This window comes from Sarcophilus harrisii, chromosome 1 (assembly GCF_902635505.1).
Source record: "Sarcophilus harrisii chromosome 1, mSarHar1.11, whole genome shotgun sequence".
Classification (NCBI taxonomy): Eukaryota; Metazoa; Chordata; class Mammalia; order Dasyuromorphia; family Dasyuridae; genus Sarcophilus; species Sarcophilus harrisii.
The window spans coordinates 227,888,383-227,916,216 of record NC_045426.1 but is presented as its reverse complement, the minus strand read 5'-3'; the positions used below and the strand labels follow the sequence as shown (position 1 = coordinate 227,916,216).

The window sequence follows — 27,834 nt, the reverse complement described above, 5'->3', positions numbered from 1 at the left end:
TGTTGAACTTTTCTGTATAAACTAAAATTTTTCCATATATTTGTTTTCCTGCTTAGGAATTAGAATACTGATTATCTGTACTAACTGTGGATATTACAAAACAGCAAGGATTCAGGAAGAAGAAGACAAATACTTACTGTGTTGCAGAGACTATGCTCATTGGTAGAGAAACAAAGCCAAAAATAATATTGTCCTTGCCCTTTAACGGTTTACATATATCCATATAAGGAAAGAACATGTACATATTTCAGTACAAATAAGATATAAGCAAGAAAATTACAAATAGAGTGATGGATTTGTCAGGGGGTCAAGAAAGTTTCTTATTTTGGAACATCATCCATATTCCATCCCATAACTTTTAAGGATACCCCAAAATTCAGTATTAGGCCCCTTTCTTGATATCCTTTTCTCACATGTTTTCTCTTGGTGATCTCATCATCTCCCATGAATTCAATGATCATCTTTATGTAGCTGACTCCCTAAATCTCTCTTTCCTGACTTTCTGTGCCCAGTATCATCAACAATATATTGGATGTTTTAAGGTAGATATCCTATAGGTATCTCAAACTTAATATGTTCAAAACAGAATTCACCAGTGTTCCTATCTTCTTTTTCTTCCTTCCAGTCACCCAGTTTCATATCACTGGAACCTCAACTCCTCACTTTCCCTCATCATCTATGTCCATTAAATTACCTAGTCTTGTCCATTTGATCTCCATAGCATCTCATACATCCTTTTTTCTACACACATTGCCATCAACCCAGTTCAAATTCATATCACTTCTTGGCTGGACCATTGCAATTGGTTCCTTACTGGTCACAAGACCACAGCTGTAAACATGTCATACTTCTCAGTCTCAGTAAACAGCAAGGGCTTCTTCATTGCCTCTAGGATGAGATATAAACTCCTCTTTTGCTTTTAATGGTCTTTGTAACTTGGACTCATACCTACCTTTCCAGGCTAATTATGTACTACTCCTCTTCAAATACTCTCTGTAGTCCATCTTGATCCATTTAAACTGGCTTTTTTTTTTTTTTTTTTTTTTTTTTTGGCTGAGGCAATTAGGGGTCAAATGACTTGTCAGGGTCACACAGGAACTGTTAAGTGTCTGAGGTCAGATTTGAACTCGGGTCCTCCTGACTTCAGGGCTAGTATTCTATCCAGTCCATTCCTGCTTTCATTCCTATAGTACTCTACTTCCTCACTTCCACTTCTTAGAATTCTTAATCTTGTTCAATTCTTGGTTCAGAAGCTATCTCCCATGTGAAAACGTTCCTGATTTCGACCAGCTGCTACTACCCCCTGCTTCAAATATTTACCTTATATTTATTTTTTATGTAATTATATGTATACATATTATATCCTCCAGTAGAATTTAAACTCCATGAGGGTATTAACAGGTTTGCTTTTCTTAATATTCATACCATTTAGCACAGTGTTTGGCAGATAGTAGGTATTTAATAAGCATTTATTGATTGATTCAGTGATAATCCAGCAAAAGAAATGGAAAAGTATTATTAGTCGTATAGCAGGGAAGATCAAGAGAAAATGTCACAGAAGTCCAGAGGAAAGAGAGAGCTTCAATGGGTGTTCAGCAATTTTGCTATAAAGAATTCAAAAAACATTAAGATTCATAAAAGGCCATATTAATTATAAATTAAGAGATCATCAGTAACTTTGATGGAAACTTGCAGTTCAGATGAGTAATGAGACTAGAAACTAAGGGTTTTTTTTTAAGTGAGAGGAGAGGAAAAGGGGGCAAAGATAGTATAGTTGTTCTCCCCCCTCCCCAGGAATTTGTCTATGAAAAGGAGGTGCAGATAGTATAAGATGACAGTCTAAGGGGATAACAGAGTCAAGTGAGGAGCTATTCTTAAAGGATGAGGAAAGTCTCAGTATGCTTGTGGACATCAGGGGAAGAGCTAGTTTATGGAGAGATTGAAGATTTTAAATGACAGATAACATATGATTGTTGGTGGTGACCTTCAAATGGAAAAAGATATCAGGAATATAGAGGAGTTGGTCTCTGTGAGAAACCTTTTATCAGAAACTGGAGAAAAAAAGTTAAAAGTTAGGGAGATGATATAAAGAGAATTCAAGTAGCTAGGATGAATTCATGGCAAATGGCCTTTATTTTCTCAAGAATGTGTTAAGGAGACTTGAAATGGTAAGATTTTAAACAGCTGCTATTGAGAGTATGATGATTTTTTTTTTTAAAATTAGACCTAAATTTCAGTGGTATAATATAAGAAATTCTTGATTAAGAGCCAGTGCAGATCAATACCTTCTTTATAATTTTGAATTTTAGGGAGTTGCCAGTGGGAGGCTAAGATACTTGTTCAGGGTTACCCAATCTGTAATTGTCAGAAGCAGGTTTAGAACCATCTCTCTATCCATTGCTCCATGATGTCTCTCAATTAAGAGGGATAATCAATTAAGGAAGAAGAAAATTACAGCCTTATTGCACAGCCAAATTCAGATTAGATAACATCAATTTGTTGTTGATATAGCACAATATTGTGACTTCCTCTAGGGCCATTCAGCAGCATGTGAGCAGAACAGAGTAGGCAGATGGTGGGAATAATCCAGGATGCAGGTTGGCAAGATATAAGTAATAATAAAAAAAAAGGGACAAAGGATTTGAGAGTAGAATACAGTTAATGTTGAACTGGCTAACTATAAGTCAAGATTGGAAAGGCAAAAAGTAGAATCAATAATATAAGAATACTTTCTCCACTGAAATTTTCATAAAGCAGTACCTTTAATGGTGCTTCTGTAGAAATATTTTATTCTTTAGGGAGTATGATTCAAAAATCAATTCATCAGGTACCAAAGTTTTCAAACTTTTTATAAAAAAGAAAGGAGGGAAAGTCACAATGGGAAAATTGATCAGTTAGCCTTATGTGACATATTTAATAGAAGTTATAATTCACTTCAACTCAGTAAACAAAATGCCAGGCACTGTGCTAAGCACTATTTGATACAAATAAAAAAGAAAGATAGTCCCACTCTTTTTTTTTTTTTTTTTTTTTTTAATTTAATAGCCTTTTATTTACAGGATATATACATGGGTAACTTTACAGCATTAACAATTGCCAAACCTCTTGTTCCAATTTTTCACCTCTTACCCCCACCCCTCCCTAGATGGCAGGATGACCAGTAGATGTTAAATATATTAAAATATAAATTAGATACACAATAAGTATACCTGACCAAAACGTTATTTTGCTGTAGAAAAAGAATCAGACTCTGAATTATTGTACAATTAGCTTGTGAAGGAAATCAAAAATGCAGGTGTGCATAAATATTGGGATTGGGAATTCAATGTAATGGTTTTTAGTCATCTCCCAGAGTTCTTTTTCTGGGCATAGCTAGTTCAGTTCATTACTGCTCCATTAGAAATGATTTGGTTGATCTCGTTGCTGAGAAGGGCCTGATCCATCAGAACTGGTCATCATATAGTATTGTTGTTGAAGTATATAATGATCTCCTGGTCCTGCTCATTTCACTCAGCATCAGTTCATGTAAGTCTCTCCAGGCCTTTCTGAAATTATCCTGTTGGTCATTTCTTACAGAACAGTAATATTCCATAATTTTCATATACCACAATTTATTCAACCATTCTCCAACTGATGGACAGCCATTCAGTTTCCAGTTTTTAGCCACTACAAAAAGGGCTGCCACAAACATTCGTGCACATACAGGTCCCTTTCCCTTCTTTATAATCTCTTTGGGATATAATCCCAGTAGTAACACTGCTGGATCAAAGGGTATGCACAGTTTGATAACTTTTTGAGCATAGTTCCAAACTACTCTCCAAAATGGTTGGATTCGTTCACAACTCCACCAACAATGCATCAATGTCCCAGTTTTCCGCATCCCTCAACAATCATCATTATTTTTTCCTGTCATCTTAGCCAATCTGACAGGTGTGTAGTGGTATCTTAGAGTTGTCTTAATTTGCATTTCTCTGATTAATAATGACTTGGAGCATCTTTTCATATGACTAGAAATAGTTTCAATTTCTTCATCTGAGAATTGTCTGTTCATATCCTTTGACCATTTTTCAATTGGAGAATGGCTTGATTTTTTATAAATTAGAGTTAATTCTCTATATATTTTGGAAATGAGGCCTTTATCAGAACCTTTGACTGTAAAAATATTTTCCCAGTTTATTGCTTCCCTTCTAATCTTGTCTGCATTAGTTTTGTTTGTACAAAAACTTTTCAGTTTGGTATAATCGAAATTTTCTATTTTGTGATCAGTAATGATTTCTAGTTCTGCTTTGATCATAAAGACCTTCCCCTTCCACAGGTCTGAGAGGTAAACTATCCTATGTTCCTCTAATTTATTAATAATTTCATTCTTTATGCCTAGGTCCTGAACCCATTTTGACCTTATCTTGGTGTACGGCGTTAAGTATGGATCAATGCCTAGTTTCTGCCATATTAGTTTCCAATTTTCCCAGCAATTTTTATCAAACAGTAAGTTCTTATCCCAAAAGCTGGGATCTTTGGGTTTGTCAAAGACTAGGTTGCTATATTTGTTGACTGTTTTATCCCTTGAAGCTAATCTATTCCACTGATCAACTAATCTATTCCTTAGCCAATACCAAATAGTTTTGGTAACTGCTGCTCTGTAATATAATTTTAGATCTGGTACAGCTAAGCCACCATCATTTGATTTTTTTTTCATTAATTCCCTTGAAATTCTTGACCTTTTGTTTTTCCATATGAGCTTTGTTGTTATTTTTCTAGGCCATTAAAATAGTTTTTTGGGAGTCTGATTGGTATAGGCTAAATAAATAGATTAGTTTAGGTAGTATTGTCATCTTTATTATATTTGCTCTCCCAATCCAAGAGCATTTAATATTTTTCCAGTTAGTTAGATCAGACTTAATTTGTGTGAAAAGTGGTCTGTAATTTTGCTCATAAAGTTTCTGATTTTCCCTTGGCAGATAGATTCCTAAATATTTTATATTATCAGTAGTTACTTTAAATGGAATTTCTCTTTGTAACTCTGACTGTTGGATTTTGTTAGTGATATATAAGAATGCTGATGACTTATGTGGGTTTATTTTATAACCAGCAACTTTGCTAAAGTTGTGGATTATTTCTAATAACTTTTTAGCAGAATTTCTGGGGTTCTCTAAGTATACCATCATGTCATTGGCAAAGAGTGATAATTTGGCTTCCTCATTGCCTATTCTTATTCCTTTAATCTCTTTCTCAGCTCTTATTGCAAGATAGTCCCACTCTTAAAGAGACTCCAGTTTGATGTCTAATGGGGTTAGAGGGAGAAAGGGAAGACAACACAGAAAAGGAAACTAGAATGGGGAGTACACCCACACCAGGGGGTACCTGCTGGGACGGGTCAAATGAGCTGTAAGGGTCAAATTCTGTCCTCTACAAAGGAAAGTTTTGGGAGGAGTTGAGTGCTCCACCATTCAACCCTCTAACTAAAAGGGAAAAGCATCGAAGGAGATAGAATATGAGTTGGTTACTGTTTTTAAATATCCAAGGCATGATGAAGAGATTTGGCATTATTAGCTTATCCAGGGAGCGACATATTATTCTATGGTTTTGAAATCAGCAGAGCTATAAATGGAACGGTGGAGGGAATTACAAAAATTGCCCAGATTATGCTGATTCAGATGAATTTTACCTTATATCCTTTTTTATACTCTGGCTCTTGTCCTCTGCCCTAATAAGACATAATGACTTGTTCTTCACTCATACTTGACCTTCCTTACTTATGAATCATTGCTTGGGGCTATTACTTCTTCCTGAAATGCCATGCTCTCTCCTTTCTACCTGTCAAACCATGTTTCTCTTTCTTCCTTTAAAGCTCTCTCATTCTCCTTTTTTTCTGTAAAGTTTTTTCAGAAGAGTTTTACCTAGCTCCCTGTTCTTTGACCTTTCCTCAAATGCTTAAACATGACAGATGCAGCAGTAGAGTTGATGAGAATGTGACCATGGAAGTATATTTCCCCAATTTCCTTTATTTACTTAATAGCTCTTTCATGGTAGGTAACAGCAAGCAAAAAACTTTCCAGAGACTTTCCTTTCATACTCCCCCAAGCCTTGTACCTGGTCAGTGCTCTGTTTCAGGTTGTTGATTCACCAATTATTAACAGTGATATTGATGGGGAGTTGGGGTTTAGCTCCAAAAATATATTGGGATTCTGACTCATGTCATGAGGTATCCCAAAAGAATTTTTAGGCTTAGAGTATCTCCAAATCAAGAGGCTAAACTTTGATTAAGCTATTGGCAGTGAAAGTTATTGGCAGGAGATATACTGATCAACAAAGAGAAGACTCAGGTTAATTTCCCCAGCAATACCCCCATTAACAAGGGGGAAGAAGACAGTGAAGGATGTCAGTAGGTAGTCTAAATTTCTAATGAATTAGTCATTGTGATGCTTAGTAAATGACTAAATTCCTAAAAGGGGTTAACAAAGAAGTTAGGTACCAATAGGTTCTTTTACAGGAAAAAATTAACTTCAGGGGTTGACATCTACAATTTGGTCTTCTCATTGACTGTGGGGTCATAATACTTTTTTGGACAAGATAATACTGTCAATGTCTCTCCCTACTTGCCTCAGGGAGTAAAGTGGCCTCTTGATTGTATATAGACATTCAGGCCTCACTTATTCTGTTCATGCCCCTCCATATGGATCACTTAGTTACCAAGAACCTAGGATCTTTTTGCTAGAATCTTATTCACCCTATCAATATAAAAAGGGAGGTTTATGGTTTCAGTATTCAGGATCTGAATTCCCTAATCTGTGAAAAAATTAATCCCTTTGATATTTAATTGTGCCTTTAAAGAGACTACTTTTGCAGCTCCAAACCAACTTTAAAAACTGCCTCCCAAGAGCATAAAATATATCCTGGATTCCATAAACATCAATATAGTTTGTTTGTTTTTTTTTTGTCTTTTTTTAATTTGTAAAGGGTGGCAGAACACAGTAAAAAGAGTGATATGTTCTAGAAGGAAACTTCCCATTCAGGGAAAAAATGACAGCTGCTTTGGTGATTCCAGGCATGGAATATTGCCTTGGGGGGGGGAAAGGATTTACATCATCTTCCTGATTACTCCCTACCTTGGGTTCTACATAGAAGACTCCAGGGCATGGTTAAACTTAAAAGACAACACTCTTTCCCTTGGTGTGACTAAGAAACCTGATTTAAATTCATGTTGCTTCTTAGAACCCTTCCTACTCTCAAGAATGTGTGTGGTGGGCCTTTCTTCTGTCAGCTAAACATACTATCATTACTTAAATTAAAAAAACAAATAGCAATAACAACAATAACAACAAAAAACCTTCAAAACTCAGCCATGTGACATCCTAAAGAGGAGGGGATAAAGTTGACATTTTTTAACAGTATAAAATGAAGATGAAAGGGGATTTTTATTCTGACAAGTATGGTCATGTAAGATTGGTAAGTCAGAGCTCAGGTGGGAAAAATGAAACCATATAATCAAATACAATGGAGTTTAGAAGTTTCCCCAGATTTTTTATCCCACTCTAAACATCTCTGCTTTGCCTTTCTTTAAGTAATATTGTAGAAGATTGTATTGAGACATTATTAGTGGCTACTTCATCTGTTTGGTTAGTAAGCAGGGTCAATAGGACCAAATTTCAGGTCACATCTATTTTTCTCAATGCCTGACCACCAACCAAATCTTTAACCTCACCAAATTTTTTTTTCATTTTTTTATCAATAGTATTTTTTCCCCAAATACTCATAAAGATAGTCTTAAACATTTACTTTTGTAAAACTTTGTGTTCCAAATATTTCTCCTTTCCTTTTTTACCTACCCTTCTCCCCAAGACAGCAAGCAATCTGGTATAGGTTAAATTTGTGCAATCTTTTTAAACATATTTCCATATTTGTCATGAAAGGGGTTTAAACAATTAACAATGGAAAAGACAAGTTCCCTAATGGAATTCACAATAAACCTGGAGAAAGAGCATACTCCCTTGAGGTTGGAATATGCTCTTAGCTGGCAGGCTAAATTCATAGCATTCTAAAAGAGTTAGTTTTAGCTGTAAGAATGAGAAAGACACCATAAGGCAAAGTGGGGTAATGAGAGCAGAGCTACCATATGGCATGGAGAAGAAATGAGGGGAAAGGCACCATGAGGCAGAGTACCATGGTGGTCTATAACCCAAAAGGGATTCAGCAAAGATGACACAAACCATGGACAGATTTATAAAGGAAATTTTACCTCAGGGGTTTGACATAACTTGAATTTTTGATTGGACCTATCAAGGTGGAGCTATCCAAGACTTCCATAGAGGATGGGACTATAAGATTGAACTCGTCCCCATTAATGCTCTTCCCTGCTTTCTTCAGGGAGCTTTCTCTGTCAACAATGTTACTCAGGACCTTATTAAATCCACACTCAGTCTCCTCATTCTCCCTCTGGATGTAGATGGCATTTTCCATCACAAGTCTATTGGAATTGCCTTGAATCATCATATTGCTGAAAAGATCCAAGTCCATCACAGTTGATTGTCACATAATCTCGTTGTTACAATGCACAGTGTTCTCTTGGTTTTGTTCACATCACTCAGCATCAGTCTCTCCAGCTTTTCAGAAATCAACCTGCTCATCATTTCTTATAAAACAATGATATTCCATTACATTCATATACCATAACTTATTCAGCCATTCTCCAACTGATGGGCATTTACCCAATTTCCAGTTCCTTGCCACTTACAAAAAGAGATGCTACAAACATTTTTGCACATGTGGGTCTTTTCCCCTGTTTTATTATCTCTTTGGAATATAGACTCAATAGAGACACTGCTGGATCAAAGAGTATGCACAGTTTTATAATTCTTTGGGCATAGTTCCAAAATTGCTCTCCAAAATGGTTGGTTCAGTTCACAATTCCACCAACAATGTGTTAGTGTCCCAGTTTTCCCATATCCCCTCTAACATTTACAATTATCTTTTACTCTCATCTTAGCCAATCTGAGAGGTGTGAGCTCACCAAAATTCTTAATAAATATGGGTTAGTTAAATGGGTAGAAGATAAATGTGTTGATAAAACTGTCTATATCCATCACTACTGACATTCCAAAGGTAGCAAAAACAAAACATACTATACATTTAAGAGTTAAAGAATAAGGAAAGGAAAACTTTCCTGGCATATCCAACAAAAATATGTCTGGGAAATAGACAAGTAGTTTTCAAATAGAAAAGATAGCATAGTTGGAAGCTATAGTTTATTAATAGGTACCTATTAGTGAGTTGTCAGAAGTTCACTCTATCATGTAAAGTTCTGTATAGAAACATCTAGAAACTCCTCTGCCTCTTTGGTATGATGTAATAGAAAGGCCATTCATTGGGTTTGAATCTTATCTTTCAGTCTTAAATAATCATGGACAAATCATTTCACAACTTGAGCCTAAATTTATCTGTGAAAATGAAGACCAGAGGATATCTAAGGTTTAATTAAATTTGATTCAATTTTAAAAATCAATTATTATGTATCATGCACTTTCTGAATGGGAGGAGGATATAATTCAAAGACAAACATGAAAATAGTTCCTATACTCAAAGGAGCTTACATTCTACTGGGGGCAACATGTGTATAGATTAATAAATACAAAATATATGCAATATAAATATAAACTACGTAGGTCAGAAAAGGTCTCGGGAAGAGTTCCTTCCAACTCTAACATTTCATGGGTCTAAATATTGTGATTTTATTTGGCTTCATATGAATTGCCAGGGCACATGTGTGCCTTAAGAAAGATTTAATTATGAGAGAATTCTGGGAAGGTGGTCGTATGAGTTAGAAAAGTGCAAGCTCTATACATTTTCTGTATAAGACAAACCTTATATAGGAGAAAGAGTCATCCAAGTGAATACAGAGCAGCAAAAACAAACAAAAATTAGGGTAAAGTAATTGTTCTCTTAAGATACCTAGAGATAACAAAGAAGAGCTGAATCTCTAGAATAGAGATTTCATCTGATTGAAATGCTCTTCCTCCTGACTGACTCCTCTGCTGAATCAATAAACAACTAGCTTTGGGCCCTTAGTCTCAGGAAATTTCACCACCTAGACTGTGTCTCAAATTCTGGAAGGGGAAAATTGAAAGGCCCTCCCCCTGTGTTGATGGGAATGAGAGTAGTTGATTACTAAGTGTAGTAGCAGAAGGGTGGGGGGACCTTGCTGGCTGTAAACATTTGCAGAAGATCTGACTCCTTGGTTTTGGTTCCAGGATAGAGGAGAGCTGAAGTTTGCAGACACAGAAGGACCATACTGGGCAAGAGTGTTTGTATGTCAGTGTGACTGGAGGCCTTAGCCAGGGTTTAGGATTGAAGAGGAATACCTGAATTGGGCCCTCAACAGAGCTCAGAAAATAAAAATAGTAAGAAAGATCTGAAGTAGCAGTCCCCACACCATAAGACTAGAATCCTATTCTAAAAATAAGATGCTAAAATAAAATAAGATAAAATAAAAATAAGTAAGCAAAAGACAAAGACTCTAACTGTAGACAACTACTATGGGGTTAGAGAAGAATTCCACATTCAGAGGAAGATAATAAAGCTAAAAAAGTCATTCCTTTTATTATACAGAAACATCAAATGATAACAAGTCCAAAAAAGAATCATTGGAAGAGCTTAAAAAGAAACTTCAAAAATCAAATAAAAGAGATTGAAGAATAGTTGGGGGGGGGGGGAGGGAACCAAGAGCAATTCAAGAAAATTATGAATAGAAAGTCAGCCAATTGGAAAAAGAGAGCAAAAAGCTTAAGGAAAAAAATAACTCCTTAAAAACTATAATTGGGCAAGGGGAAGCTAATGAAATTATAAGGCACCAAGAAATAATAATTTTAAAAGAAATCCAAAAAATCAAAAATTAGAAGAGAATGTAAAACATCTCATTAGGGAAAAAACTGATCTGGAGAATAGATGGAAGAGAGATAACATAAAAATTGTTGTACTACCTGAAAGTTATGATTAAAAATAAAAAAAACTTGGTATAATATGATTGGAATTTTTTTAGTTTTTTAAAAAACTTTTTTCTTTTCTATTTTTTTTAACCTTCATTAGCATGATTTATTTATTTATTTATTTTTGGTTTTAAAGCTTTATTATTACTATAGCTTTTTATATACAAAATATGTGCATGGGTAATTTTTCAACATTGACCCTTGCAAGCACTTCTGTTCCAATTTTTCCCTTACTTCCCTCCACACCCTCCCCTAGATGGCGGGCAGTCTCATACATGTTGAATATTAAAGTATATCTTAAATACAATATATGTGTACATATTTATACAGTTCTCTTGTTGCACAAGAAAAATCAGATTTAGAAAGGTAAAAATAACCTGGGAAGAAAAACAAAAATACAAGCAAACAACAACAGAAGGAGTGTAAATGCTATGTTGTGGTCCACACTCATTTCCCAGTGTTCTTTCACTGGGTGTAGCTAGTTCTGTTCATCACTGATCAAACGGAATTGAATTGGTTTCTCTTATTGCCGGAGATAGACATTTTCATCAGAATTGATCCTCATATAGTATTATTGTTGCCATGTATAATGATCTCCTGGTTCTGCTCATTTCACTTAGCATCAGTTCATGTAAGTTTCTCCAGGCCTCTCTGTATTCATCCTGCTGGTCATTTCTTACAGAACAATGATAATCTATAACATTCATATACCACAATTTACCCAACCATTCTCCATTGATGGGCATCCACTCAGTTTCCAGTTTCTGGAGGGCTGCCACAAACATTCTGGCTCATACAGGTCCCTTTCCCTTCTTTAGTATCTGTTTGAGGTATAAGCCCAGTAGTAGCATTGCTGGGTCAAAGAGTATGCACAATAACGTTTGGGGCATAATTCCAGATTGCTCTCCAGAATGGTTGGATTTGTTCACAACTCCACCAACAATGCATCAATGTCCCAGTTTTCCTGCATCCCCTCCAACATTCATCATTATTTTAGGAAAAAACAATTTAAGTAGCATGGAGCTACAATCGAAAGATGGTAGATCTTGGAATACTATATTTTAAAGAGCAAAAGATCTGGGGTTGTGAGAAGGATAACTAATCCAGCAACATTAAGTATAATCCTGAACAAAAGAGGATTTAACAAATTGAAAAACTTTCAGATATTTGTGACAAAAAACCTAGACCTTAATGGAAAATTTGACATGTAAGATCCAGGAGAAATATAAGGGAGACATTAAAAACCAATTATAAGATCAAGTTGTTAACTTTTTTATATGTGAAAATGTTATCAGTATTCTTATGGCTGTCATCATTACTTGAGTAACTTGAAAGAAAGGCTTTGGTTTAGCTGAGGATGGTGCCAGTGATTCTAAAAAATAAAATTGGGCATGGAGAGGTTATCTCATACAAATGAGGTGAGAAAGGAAGAACTGATACAGGAAAAAGAAGGGGGTGGGGGTGGAGGGCTGGTAGTTCTAGAACTTTATTCTCATAGAAAACGGGTTAAAGAGGGAATAACGTATACATCTAAAAAGGTATATCTAAATCTTCTAGATTTAGAAAGAAATAAGAGGATGAGGAGGTTGCATAAGGGAGGAACTTTCAGAAGGATATGTAAATTAAGAATTAGAAGGATGGGAGGGAGAATAAGAGAAGGACTCCCTTAATCTAAGGAATAGGAGGGCAGGGTCAAGGATAGAAGTCAATTAGACACATGAGAAGAGCTAGGGTGAGAAAGATAGTCAGGAAAAATAAGATGGAGGGAAATTCATAATGAGTAATTATAATTTTGAATGTGAGTGGGATGAGTTTACCCATAAAACAGAGGATTGAAAATCTGAATTTCACAACTTATTGCTTATAAGAGAAACAATAAAAAATGAGATTAAAATAAAGGGCTGGAAGGGAAAGATTCTGGAAAGATAGCAAAGTAATTTTGTAAATTTCAAGCTCTTCAGATTTCCCCCACAAACAGAACAATTTGTGCCTCAGGACGAATACAGACTGATGAAACACAAAGGCTTGGGGCAAAATAGGAGTCCTTTTGGTACAACCCAAGAAAATTGAATTAAGACCTCAGGCCAGGATTAACCAGTGTGGAGTGCAAACATCTCCGGGTTAGCTCCACAGAAACTCCGAGTAGGGACCCTTGGAACTGGCTGGGTTTGGCTGGAGCCTCAGCAAGAACCCCAGAAACTTTCACTTTCCAGACTGCAAGTAAAGTCGGGGGGTGAGTCCAGAAAGGCTGAGGGAACCTTGGCTGATTAGGAACCAAACAGCCCCAGCTGTGCATAAGAGATAGCCCTGGGCTGAAAGGAATCAGCACACGAGTGAGTGTGGATGTGGAGCAAGTTGCTGCTGGCTGGTGGAGCTCTTGGTGGGGGTTTTAGATCAGAGGAGAGAGGTAAAGTGAATCGAGAGGCATCATCTCCCCACCTCACCCTATTAGAGGTCTTACAATAATATTTCTCATTAAAAAAAAAAAAAATTGGCAAAGAAGAAAGAAGCTAAGAGACCGGCCCAGGGTTACACAGCTAGGAAGTGTTAAATGTCTGAGGTCAAATTTGAACTCAGGTCCTCCTGACTTTAGGTCTGGTGCTCTATCTAACTGCCCTCCCCCATGATTTTTTATAGAACAATAATATTCTATTATATTCATGTGCTATAACTTATTCAGTCATTTCCCAACTGATAGGCATCCATTCAATTTCCTATACCTTGCTACAAACATTCTTGCACAGGTGGGTCCTTTTCCTTCTTTTATGATCTCTGAGATACAGACCTAGTAATGTCTCTGCCTGATCAAAGCGTATACACAGTTTTATAGCCCTGTGGGCATAATTTCAAATTGCCCTCCAGAATGACTGGGTCATTTCACAACTCCACCAATAAAGCATTAGTATCCCAGTTTTCCCATATCTCATCCAACATTTATCATCTGAAAAGTAATACTTCAGAGTTATCTTAATTTGCATTTCTCTAAATCAACAGTGATTTAAAGCATCTTTTTATGTGACTTTAAATAAGGTTGATTTCTTCATCTGAAAATTGTTCATATCCCCTGACCATTTATCACTTGGGGAATGATTTTCAACAAGTATTTAAGTACTTGCCATGTGCCAGGCACTGTGCTAGGTTAGATTCAACTGGCACAAGATTAAAAAATACAAAGAATTAATAAAATGAATCAGTAAGATGCAACAGAAATATATCACAGTATTTGAGAATTAGGAGGGACCTCAGTAGTCACCTAGTCCAATCTACACACAAAAATATGAATCCTCACTATAAACTATTGATAAGTGGTAATCCAGCCTCTCCTTGAAGAAGTTCAAAGAGTAGGAACTCAACACCTTGGTTACAACATTGTTTCACTCATGTCCACATCCTCTCATAAATTCATTTCAGGGCTTTTTCCAAAATATTAGAGATCTTTCTTACTGGTTTCACAAAAATGACTGTCAGCCCTTGGCCTTACTTGGATACCACTTATTCTTCACCCTTGCCACATGGGTAGTTCATTGTCATTGTCACCATGCACTGTTAACATCCTTTACTCCATCTCTTCTTCAGGATTCCTAATTTGTTTTATTTCGCAGCCTACTCACATTCACCCCGCATTTTTCTATTGTCCTATGTGTGAAACTAATTTTTCATTCCTTAGAGACTGTAATGTTCCATGACTCATAGCTATGTAACAACATTGATGAAAAATTAATATTAAAATGGTGAGGCCTTTGTTTCTAGAAGTTTTGAGTTCACGAAAGGAGCTTTTCAATTTCCTAAGGGCAATTCAGTTCTTTTTTTCTCATATTTAATTCTGGGCTCAACTCATTATCCACATATGCATGTTCTCTCTCTCTCTCTCTCTCTTTGATTGTGGTGCTGATGAAGGTCTAACTGATTCGGGGATAATTCAAATAACAATTTGAATTATTGAGAGAGAGACAGACAGACAGACAAAGATTAATCTAAAGGAACTATTTTGGTCCATTGAATTGTATGTCATAATCCGAACAATAGGTATTCTTCATAGATTTCCCCCCTCCCCCTGTGTATGAATGGTTAGTTTAAACTCTTTTTAGTAGTTATAGGAGCTCTTCCAGAAGTCTCTCCAGGCTTCCAGATCTTGATGCAACCAGAACAATGTCATCTGCAAACAGAGAGGTCTCTAATGGTCAATATCCACAGAAAATTTCTCTTAATTTTGGACTATGTGCTGGATTTCCTTCATAATAGTATTATGTTAGACATTTTTGGTAAAATTCATCTCCTTATTTTGATATTTCACTTGATATTTATGATAGCAGATTTATTCGGTAAGAGATAATTTTATAGGGTTAGATTGTATGGTATATTAAGGGCTAGACATGGATCCAAAATATCTAAGTTCAAATCCTTCCTCAGACATTTCCTCATTGAAGCATTTGACGTTTTTATGCCTCAGTTTCCTCATCTGAACAATGAGATATCTGGCTTTGATGGCCAGAAAAAAAAAGTTAGAGAAAATCATTTCATCTTCTAATGTAATTCAGATGAGGAAGTCAAAGTTTATAAAAGCAACGAGGAAAAAGTGAGGGGAGAAATGGCTGACTTGAATCTCACTCTTACCTGAACTGATTTAAGGAAGAAAGAATATACAGAGTTAGGTACAGAAATATATCCTACTCAGCAGATAATAGAAAGCAAAGAAGAGAAAAGGGAAAGGAAAATTATAGGCATAGTAGATTAAGGGAGGTTTTAGTTCTAAGGAAAACAAATCCTAAGGACATCCTATTTAAAAAATTATTTTTTGAGGTGGAAAAGAATTGGAATCTGAAGGGGTTCCTATCAGTTGGAGAACAAGTTATGTTATATAACATTATGGAATTATATAATATTATGGAATATTATTGTGCTATAAGAAATAACTAAGGGGATGTTTTCGAGAAATCTTAGAAAACTTGTGTTAATTGATACAGAAAAAAGTGAGCAGATCCATACCAATTTTTATGACAACAATATCATAACATAAACACCTTGATATGAAATATGCTATCCATATCCTGAGAGAGAAGTGAAAGTCTCAAAATGCAAAATGAGACATTTGTGTATGTGGGGGTAGGTGAAGGAAGAAACGTGGCCAATGAGGAGATTTATTTTGCTTGACTATATGTTTGTAGTGGAGACTTTATTTTTAATTTCATTTTTGTTTGGGTGGAATAGAGGAGAGAAGATAGATTTTTTTGCTAATTCAAAATACATAATTTAATTTTTTAAAATGAACTAACTTTATTGTGTGCTTCTCTCTGCTTTATGAGACAACATTGCTCATAATTATCTATCATCTTTCTTCATAAGATTTTACAAATGAATTTATATTCTAACCCAGTGTTGCTTTTGACAGTTCTCATTGAGAAGCTGAATCCTATCAACCTTGACATAAAAATTATTAACATAAAGAAAACAGGAAAAAGAAAAAAGTTGTAGCTAAATAGAAGAATAAATCGTAGAACTTAGACAAACAAAAGAGCAGAGAATTGGGTTTTATCATATCTTCAAATGCAATAAAAAGATTATATCATGGGATACTTGTTCATCATTTAATGTAGTACTAATTGTAAACATATGCATTTCCCCTTGAAAATAACTGTAGCTTCTGTGCTAATATTCGTTGCTGAGCATTAATGGTAGAGAAACTCTATGAAAAATTTGGTAAGATTCTCCAAGTTAATTCAACATATTAGTGCTTGATGATTTCAATGCAAAGCTAGGAAAAGGTAAGAATGGGAGAAATATATGGGAAAGCACATTTTAGGAAGAAGTAATAGGGAAGTTCAAAGGCTTGTACATTATACAAAAACTTTATGTTTCTATGCCATATACAGTTTTTAGAAAAGAACATTGGTATGTGTAGGTAAGTACCAAATAATGCCAAGAATGACAAACTAGGTTATTTTGAAAGAAAAGAATTGTTATTTGAATTATCCCCGAATCAGTTAGACCTTCATCAGCACCACAATCAAAATTATTTTAAAAAAAGAAAAAAATCAAGAAGAAATAATAATGAGAAAATGATATGTATATAATTAAAATGACTTAACCTTGAGTTACCTGAACAAGTAATTGAACTCAACAGAAATGACATTGACAGGGACTAATTTTATCCAGCTTAGAGTTTTTCAAGAGAGTTTACTTTCTAAACTGGTATTGCCTTTGACTGCCATCTTTTTCCTAATAGTAAGTAATTTTTGGACTTTCTGACTAAGGTACTTTTAAAATTCTTTTGCTTACCTTGTTATGAAAATTTATGTATAAACTATGATTTTCAGTGGTTAAATTTATGAATTATATAGAGTCTGCCCTTTATTCAGTTCATTACCCATTTTTTTGTTATCAAAAACTAATTTGAATAGATTAGAACTGACTTATTTTAATAGTATGTCTTATTTTTTCTCATTTTATTCTCCTAGCTTTGTACTGACTTTAATCTTTGTTTTAAAAAGTCAGTGATCTGATTGTAGAGACAGCTAATTCCTCCATAAGCAATAATTCATTTTCTGTCATAAAGTACAATCAATTTCATTTTCGGTTCATTATTTTTAGTGCCTACCAATTCTTTTCTTTCAGAAAATATTCATGATAGATAGGCATATTAGCTTCTGTGAGCATTTGTAATCTGTAATCTGGTCTTTCTCAAAATCTCATTACTGAGCCATGTTTTCCATTTTATTTCCTTTACTTACTCCTCTCTTAGCATTCAAGACAGTAAACATCAGTACATATATTCATTTAATTTGGAGGATCTTACCAATTTTTTTATAAAATTTCTCTGTTTTCATCCTCTTCAATGGATACTAGTATATATATGCTGCAATTCTTTCAATGGTGGTTCTTTAGAATATTTGTATCAAAATCAAATAGAAACTAGCCACTTAACTATATATAAAGATCCCTGCAGGCTACATAATTGATTTTAAAAAATCATACATGTGAACTTTATGCTGTATTTTTATTTATTTTGTTAAATATTTTGTAATTATATCTTAATCTAGTTCTAGCTGCATTCAAGAGTATTTGCAGGCAAGGTGTAAGATACTTCTACCTTAGAAAATATGTGAAATGCAGTATGAGATGACCGCATGTCTCATAAAAATGATCTTTTTTTTTTTTTTTTTTTTTTTTTTACCACTTTTGGGCTCTCTATAAAATGGATGGCAAATTCTTCATTTTCCTGTCCTTGAAGATCCTATTGGCCATTCTTCCATTTAGTTACATTTCCTGCTTTCTTAAAATGTTATGCATAGTACAATGGTGAAGATTGATACAATCTGCTTCCTCTAGCAGCATATCTCTTTTTCACTGGTCATTGGACAAGGAGGACATTTAGAGGGCAGAGACATCAAAATTTCTAACCCATTAAAAAACAAACAAACACAGTTCAATCCTTAATACCCTCTGTTGTGGTAGAGTAGAATAAACATTGGATTTAGAGTCCAGTTTATTAAATGTCTTTATTTAGTCAAATCACTTAACCTCTCTTCAATTCCTTCATTTGTGAAAAATGGAAGTTAGATTACATGACTTATTTTACATTACATTACTTCCCTTCTCACTTAAAATATTTTTATTGCTTTCCTGACACACTGCCCTCTTCATTGAAGTATCAAAAGGGGCTACACAGGACTGAAGACCATCTTGCTTTTTTTTTTTTTTTTAATTTCATTGAATATCATAGATGAAGAATTCAGAATCAAATAGTCTGTGTACTGACTAATCCTTTCCTTGCTTGATGAGGTTGATCGTAGAAGGAAGTTTTCTGCCAGAATCTTAGTTGAAGCCTTTCTGTTATTATGGGGATTGCCTAGGCTTACAATATGCTGTAAGTTACATGTTTGACAACTCAGGGTTACCTCTGTATGATGAGTGAGACACCAGAATCAGAGTTTGTAGAGGCATCAAAATGATATAGTTCTAAAATCAAAAGAAGCAGAACCTGAGATTCTGGGAGATCTTCTCTAGCTTAAACCTTGATAATTATGTCAAAGAAATAGGCAGAGGTTGCAACTGAAATATGAATCTTTTCTTGATCAATGTATTTTAAAATGTCAAAAATTATTATGACAAACAGATGAAGACCTTAGTGAGCAAGGTTTTCAAGAAATAAGACCCTGTTTGTTCAGGAAAAATAATAAAGTGCTTCCCCCCTTTCAATTTTAGGCCCAATAGAGATGAAACGGGACAAGTGAGTGAATCAGGAGCTTCAGTTGTCAAATATGGACTTAATCCAGAAAAGATCTTCATGCAAGTCCATTATTTGAAGGTAAGGATGTTCAAGTTTCATAATACTAAAATTATTGTATTTTATCAATATTGCCAACTTTAGATTATATCATGATAAAAGAAATCATTATTTGATAATTCAAAAAAATCACTTCTGTTTGGATTTGGAATATTTTGTAATTACATTATTGTAAAGATGGATCTGTTATTACATAGGCTTTGAAACAATTCTTAATCTACGATGAAACTATCTTATGAAGACCTGACTCAAAAAAAAAAAAAAAGCCCTGGAAAATTATCCAGTTTTTTTTTTAGTTTTTTTTTTTTTAGCCCTTTACTGTATTTCTTCTTGCTTCTTATTTATATCAAGTTTGACCAACATCCCCTTCAGGCTACTATAAAGCAGCAGTCTGGAGATAGGAATAACTGTTGGATTTAACAAGAGCTTTTAGGTTAACTAAACTACTATATGAAGAAAGGCTCTTAAATATCCTTTTCTCCAAAAGCAGACTGAACTATGAGGCTGCGTAAACAAAAAGAAAAAGGCAGCTTGTAATATTAATAAATAAGCAAGACATATAGCAGCCACAACCTAAAGTCTTGCCCGAGTTTACATACTGGTATGTACCATACTGGTGATACCTCCAGTTTCAGATGTGAGTTAATAGTGGATTAATTTTGGAATCAGAACACCTGGATTCTAGTACTAGCTTTGTCACTGAATAGCTTTGTGAACATGAGCTCTGAGACTCATTTTTTTATGTGTAAAATGGGAATAATAATATTTTCACTGCATGCCATTTTGTTATGAGGAGTAAATGAGTGTGTAAAGAACTTTGTAATCAAAAAGGGCCTTGCAAATATAAGCTCTTATGATTAGCATAGGCCCCATGTCTAAAGATTTGCCATAGATAAACCAAAACAATTATAATTCATTGGCAGATAGCTTGGATCCCACTATATAAATATCTTTTTGATGTGATAACCATCAGCATCTTTTTTATTTTTATACTTATTTCTCATAGGGCTATTTTCTTCTGCGGTTTCTAGCCAGTAGGCTTGGAGAAGAAACGTTTTTCTCATTTTTAAGAAAATTTGTACACAAATTCCATGGCCAATTGATTCTTTCTCAGGTAAGCTGTTATAACTCATAATTGCTTTTTCCTCTCTACTTCCAAAATATGAAAAATAATTTTTAAAAATATGATTTTTGAAATGCTTAAAATCTCAATAATTTAAAGGAATAAATTCAGCTTGGAAAATAGAACAAAATTTATGCCTCAATAATTTTGTCACAGTATTAGAAGATTCTTTAATAAGTACATATTAAAAAAGTACCCACTATGTAACAGACATGATTCTAGGCAACTGTAAAGACAAAAAGTCAACAATTGTTGCCCTCAAATATCAGGGAAGACAACATACATATATACATACAAAAATAAAGGTTAATTCTCAGGATGAAGTGCTAACAGGTAAAGGGATCTGGAAAGGATTCATGTAGGAGATCTTATGCTCAGCATACAATAAACTTTGAAGGAAACTAGGGATTCTAAAAGCTAAAAGTAAGGAAGAAGTGCTTTACAGACATGGTGGACAGTCTACTTTGTAAAAGCTCAGAGATGACAGCTGGAGTGTTATACATGGGAAGTAACAAAAATGCCTTTTTGGCTGGAAAGTAGAATATGTGAAGAAGTGGAAATATAGAAGTAGTAATTAAAAGAAAGGTATATTGAAGACAGGTTGTAAATGACTTTCATTCCTATTATAGGTGATAGAACAGACTAACCTGTAGGCACAATAGAGAAAGTACCATGAGGGAATGTTGAAAGATTCCATCCTGTAAGTGACAAAAAGCAAAGATTATACCTTCTACCTTTTGCATAATGACTTAGCTAGTCAAACCAGACAAAAAGAATTAAAGCCCGCCTCAATAAAGGAAGATGCATTCGATCCTACAGGTAATAGGGAGCCTCTGCAATTTTTTGACTAGAAAAGTGTTCAACCGGGATTTAGGAATATTATTTGGCAACATGGTAGAGAGTAAATTGGAGAGGAGAAAGACTTGAGGTAGAAAGATCAATTAGAAGGTTTTTGTAATAATCCAAAGAAGAGATGGCCTGAGTTAGGGTGGTAGCATTGTGTTTGTAGAAAAGGGGAGAAGAGTAAAAAGTATTTTGGAGATAAGAGTTTACAAGTTTGGTGACTAATTCAATATATGAAGTAAAAAAGAACCAGGAATTGAGGGTGATTTGGTGACTGGAGGATAGTGGTACTCTTGAAATAAACAGGGGAAACTGGAAAAGCAGTAGGTTTGAGACATGATGAGTTTGGGAGAAATCTCAAAGATGTCCAATATGAAGTAGGTAATGTGAATTCAAGAAAAGAGACTAGAGTTTGATTTTTGAGTCATCTGCATAGAAGTGATAGTGGAATCATGGAACCTGATGAAGTCACCAAGAGAGTGACTGTAGAGAAAGAAATAAAAGACTGGAGGCAGAGCCTTGGGGTACAATCACATTTAGAGGGCATGATATGGATGATAAGACAGCAAGGTAGTAGGGGAACCAAGAGGGAGCAGGGTCACAAAAACCCAGAGACGGGATGGGATAAAGGGTGAAGTATTGTGTCCAGTGTTGCACAGAGGTCAAGGTTAAGGATTGAAAAAAGATTATTGGGTCCTTGTATTAATTATATTAATACAATACAAATTGCATTAATAATATAATATAATCAATTAATATTTAAATAATTTGCTATCATCCTACTTTCCCCAAGAGAAGGGGTACTTACTCCTTTCTCATGAGGAAAGGGAATTTCTGAAAAACAAATCAGAATACTGTTTGCCATCATTTTTTACTTGCAGTTTTACTTTAGTACTTCTGAAGCTTAATCTATTAACAAATTACTATGTGTCTCAGTAGAGATGAAGTGGGATGAAGAATTATAAGAAACAATAGATCACTCTCAAATATGGCTAGTATATTGATTTGTTCTGTTTAAGTATACATATTGGTGAAAAGGGAGGTTTTTGACTCAGAAAGGGTTGAAAAGTTAGGTTATAAGATTAAAACTAGATGTTTAAAAAATAAAAGACCATAAACAAAATATTTTTCAAAATGCACAGATAAAAAAAGAAATGCAGAAGAGGACATAAATACAGTTCTTTTATTTCCTGATTAAGCTTACAGTGTGTGTGTCATATATATGTCTGTGTGTGTGTGTGTGTGTGTGTGTGTGTGCATATATAACAAAAGAGCAAAGTTTCTTATAAAAATTTCTTTCCTGCTTTTTGTATTTTCAGTGTTTGTTGATGATTATTAAATTCATAATAAAAATAATAATTTAAAAATAAATTCTTGCTGAACAGATAGCATGAGACTAGATTATTGTGGATCTTAGAGCCAGACAGAGAAGTTAAGACTTGATGTAGTAAGGGAGAGAGAGCCATTAGAATTCTCTGATTAGGCATGTGAAATGTGAAGATCACTATTTAAGGAACTTAAATAAACTTTAGTTTAGCAGACTTTAGTCATTCACCTAAATGACAGATGGATTGGAGTAGGGACAATTAGGAAACCCAGTCAGGAGGATATTGTAGCTATACCTATATAAGACCCTGGCCTAGGGATATGGCCAGGGGAATAAAAGAAAGAGAGACAAATATAAGACATTTTGAAGAGAAACATTGACTATAATAGGCCATGCACTTCTATTTCACCACTCAACTATACAAGACAGCAAAACCCTTAGTCAACATATTGAAATCTAATAAAGTTCTAGAATTTGGAATTCCTGGGTTAGGGAGGATTAAACCCAAAGGATAGAGAACAAAGTGGATCTAAGAATACTAAAGTTAATATGCCTATGGTATCTACAGAACTTCATGTAATTATTGTGATGCTCAAATGAGAAGAATTTGTTAAATACTTTTAAAACCTTGAAGGATTCTATAAATATCAATTATGTATTACTACTAGTACTGCTAATGCTGCTCCTACTGTTACTACTACCATCATCAGCAAATATAATAATGATATTAAGGAGGAAACCATAAGAAATACCATCTTTAAATTTAGATTTTCTGTATAGATGACATAGAACTCAGCTGGAATAATTCAGAATTTCTAAGAATTCCTCAATTGTGAGCCCAGAATTTCTTTGCATCTTTAAAATTGGTTCTGTTCTAGGTTACAATCTTTGGGATAACAAACAGTATAGAGCAGGTCTCTGAGTCTACCTAAAATCTTCCAGTGTCCTAAGAATTCCAAACCTGTTTTATGACACAATACAACTTCCTGAATCAAGTAATTCTGCTAAATGGTAGATAGAGTAGAGGTGGTTTTGGGTGGTGATGTGTATTATAAAGAATTACCTTGAATAGCTTGAGAAATACCATTATACTTACTTATACTTTGACTATCGAGTTGTTTATGTTTGCAATTATGAGTTTTTAGTCTAACAACAAGAAATTATGTTTAATTACTGCTGATCCCACATCTATTAGATGTACTATTGAGATTCTTTTTAGAGGGGTAAGGATGAAAAGGGTAGGAAGCTAAAAATCAGATAATCTAAAATCTATTCTTTCCAATTTTTCCCTCTCAGTCTTTTGAATACAGATTAAAGGGGTTTACTAAGTCTTTCCATTGTCAAATTGTGTTTTAATGGATGACATTTTATATCCAATGAGCTGGAGCTTTTTTTCCCCTGAATAATGTAACACTCCCCCTTGATATAATGTAATTTATGCCATTTGGAATTCTCTGAATCATCCTTCTATTAACAACTGGCACTCCATAAAAGCAAAATGTTGCCCAGCAAACAATCAATAGATCAATTATGAATAAAGTACGTAGCAGAAATGTAGCAGAGACAGAAGTAGACTGACTTCCTGAGTGTGCAATTCTCAAAAGAGGAATGAGCAAAGTCACCTTACAGACTATAAGGTAAAACACAGCTACACATATCATGAGACTATGCAAAAAGTGGTTATTGACTAATAGTGGACACATGAATTCAAGGTGGAAATGACTAACAATTATCTATTATCCTTTTTTTTTGTTATTCATACTCAAATATAAATCTAGTAATGCTAACCTTCAGATGTGAATAAAATATAATTGTACTGTATGTATGTGTAATTTTACTATGAATATAACAAATAGAAGTATCTTCATAAGCCTTAACAGTACTAAACTAAATAAGTATGGTCTGCTATTATTATTATTATTATTCATCTCTATATTTTTTTTCCAAGCGTGTGTGTGTGTGTGTGTGTGTGTGTGTGTATGAAAAGGCAGAATTCAACATATTAAACAAAATATTTATAAAATTAATTGTGCTCAACTCTACGAGAAGTACAAAGTTTAGATAATACTTGCCTGTGCATTCATGGAGCCTGCCATGAGTTTATCCTAGTAAAGGCAGCTAGGTAGCTCAAAGGATAAAGTGCTGAGCCTTTCTGACTTATTTTCTTAAGTTCAAATATGGCACTTATTAGGTGTATGACCTTGGGCAAATCACATAACCCTGTTTGCCTCAGTTCCCTCATCTGTAAAATGAGCTGAAAAAGGAAATAGCAAAACACTCCAGTATCTTTGCCAAAAAAACCCCAAAGACATCATAGAGAATCAGACTTGTCTGAAAAATGACTAAACAACAAAAATGAAGAGGAATATGAGAACTTTTGAGAATTCTTTGGACAGCAAGATGGACAAATACTGCAGCTGAAATCTAAATATTTTGCCCACATGATGAGAAAACCAGAATCATTGGAAAAGATCCTAATGCTGGGAAAGATTAAAGGCAAAAAGAATGGCAGCTAAAATAAGCTTTTTAAAAAAGCAATATTGGAAAAAAGATGAAGACCAGAGAAGGGACAGTAGCACAACTCTAATAGCTGGGACGATGATAACAAATAAGGTAGAGAAGATAGAGCTCTGTGCTTTAAAAAAAAATCATTTATTTACTTATTTCCCTCTGCTTTCTTTGTTAAGAAGAATGCTATTTGGACTAAAAAGGATGAACCAAAATGGCTAATACCAAAGTGATACCCAGGCCAAGTGAAGAGATAGTAGGAGAACCCTTAGGGTTTTTACCAGGAACAGATTATTTTAGGCATCCATCATTTTCTTTTTGACAGGATTATTGGAATGTTAGGTCAGAAGGTTATTGTAGATACAGTTTGCATATGTTTTAGCAAAACATAAATAGAGTCTCTTGTGTTACTTTTGTAGACAGCATGGAGATGTTGATTAGATGACAGTATAGTTAAATAGGTTCAAAATTGAATCACCAAGTGGGATGATTAATGAGTTTATATCAATTTAGGAGGTTCATAGTTGAATTACTACTTGAAAAAAGATTCTAGTTGAATTACTTGGTCCTCTGAGGTTTAATATTTTTTTTTAAATGACCTGGTTAAAAGTTTACCTGGCATATTTATCAGATTTGCAGATGATACAAAGATAAAGGAGAAGTAACTAACAGGTTGGATGACAATCAGGATCCAAAATATCTTCAGAGGTTATGTAATTCATTGAGTTGAAACCATGCTTCAGTGCTTTGATTATCACTGATTTCACTATAATGAATACATTCAAAAATGTATATCTCACCTCATTCAGTCCTTATAATCCTATATGGTTCTTGTCCATATCCTCCATCTGAAATATTGAAAGTCTTTTCTTGATACTTGTCAAAGACAAACAGGTTAGGGTAGCTAGATGGTGTAGCAGATAGATCATCAGTCCTGGAGGAAGGAAGACCTGAGTTCAATTCTGGCTTCAGACACTTAACATTTCCTAGGTATGACTTTGGGCAAGTCACTTAACCCCAATTCCTCCTCCCCCAATCTCCCCAAAATAAAAATAGGAACAAAAGGGCTATTATTCTCTTCCTTGCTATGCTTCTGACTCTCCTAGAGTTTGCTGCCATTATTCAGCTGGCTTCTCAACCTGGAACATCTCTCCAGACAGCTTTACCATTTTCCTGTATGATAACTTTTTCTATCCCCACTTCAATCCTGCTTTTTTGTCCTTGTATGTATTATCTTACCCCACTACAAAGTATGCCTGAGAATAGGATATCTCTCTGTTTCTGTCTCTCTGTCTGTCTCTCTGTCTGTCTGTCTGTCTTCCTGTCTCTGTCTCTTTGTCTTCTCTGTCTGTCTGTCTCTTTACATATATATATATATATACACACACACACACACAAACATATATATATATATATATATGCATATATATAATGTCCCCAGCAAATGCTTAATAAATGCATGTTTCCTGCCTTCATATCCAGTAGTTATTTTTCACTCTTACTAAATCATCAGACAACCTCCTTTTTTTCTAGCTTTACATATACTTGATAATATCTTTTACTTCACTGTATAGAACTTACATAGTTCTCCATTCATTGTTAATATTCTTCATCTGATTTAGGCCCCTCACATTTTTTCATTGCCATTTAGATGACCTGTGCCTTTAATTCTTTGAAGACCTAGGTAGTCAATGTTCTATAGCCATATGACATCATTGGAAGAATCTGTGATAAAAAAGATTGACTTTCTTTTTCTTGAGGGACTACCTCAAGCAGGAGAAAATGGAATGCCTCTTTGTTTTTTAAGCAAAGTCTTCATTCTCTAGGGAGTGAATTCTTTCTCTGGATGTAGATGGCATTTTCCGTCCCAAGTCTATTAGAATTATCTTGAATCACCTTATTGTTGAAAAGAGCCAAGTTCATCACAGTAGATTGAATAACAATCTTATTGTTACTGTGTACAATGTTCTCTTCGTTCTTCTTCCTTCACTTAGCCTCAGTTCATGTAACTTCAGGCTTTCCTGAAATCAACCTATTCATCATTTCTACAGAACTATAATATTCCATCACATTCATATACTATAACTTAATTCAGCCATTCCCCAACTGATGGGCATCTACTCAATTTCCATTTCCTTGCCACTACAAAAAGGGTTGCCACAAACATTTTTGCACATATGAGTCCTTTCCCTTTTTTATGATCTTATTGAGATATAGACTCAGTAGAGACACTGCTGTATCAAAAGGTATGCACAGTTTTATAGCACTTTGGGCATAGTTCCAAATTGCTCTCCAGAATGATTGGATCTGCTCACAACTTTACCAACAATGTTTTAGTGTCCCAGTTTTCCCACATCCTCTCTAATATTAATCATTATCTTTTCCTGTCATTTTAATCAATCTGAGAAGTATGAAGTAGTACTGATATCTCTTCCAACTCTGAAATTCAGTAATTCAATAAATATTTGAGAAGCAAAATGATGTAATAGCATGAGAACTAGATTTGAAGTTAGAAGACTAGGTTTGTATCCTCTTACTGGGCATATGATTTTAAATAAGCCGCTTTCCCTTTTGGAAAATCTCATCTATAAATTTATAGAATTGAGCTGAATAGTAGCTAAAATACTTTCCAATCTAAACATTCTCCAATTTTACAGAGCTCCTACTGTTGTTGTAAGGTCCTTAACCAGATGCTAGATGATCTCTAAAGATAAATAAGTTGCATGCTATCCTTTCTTGAACTAGTTTGTTGCCATCATCAATCTGTCCC

General features: G+C 34.6%; 1 protein-coding gene across 5 annotated transcripts in view; it reads left to right on the top strand.

The window, feature by feature from the left end:
- AOPEP (aminopeptidase O (putative)) overlaps window positions 1-27,834 on the top strand; it is a 490,524-nt gene that overhangs the window by 256,386 nt on the left and 206,304 nt on the right. For all 5 annotated transcript variants that reach the window (XR_004229430.1, XR_004229431.1, XM_031937724.1 and 2 more), the window contains exons 8-9: window positions 19,182-19,284; window positions 20,270-20,377. Coding sequence is in view for 3 of the 5 variants with exons in the window: in XM_031937724.1 (XP_031793584.1) it covers window positions 19,182-19,284; window positions 20,270-20,377 (211 nt within the window). In the remaining 2 variants the exon portion in view is untranslated. The remainder of the gene's footprint in view (window positions 1-19,181; window positions 19,285-20,269; window positions 20,378-27,834) is intronic.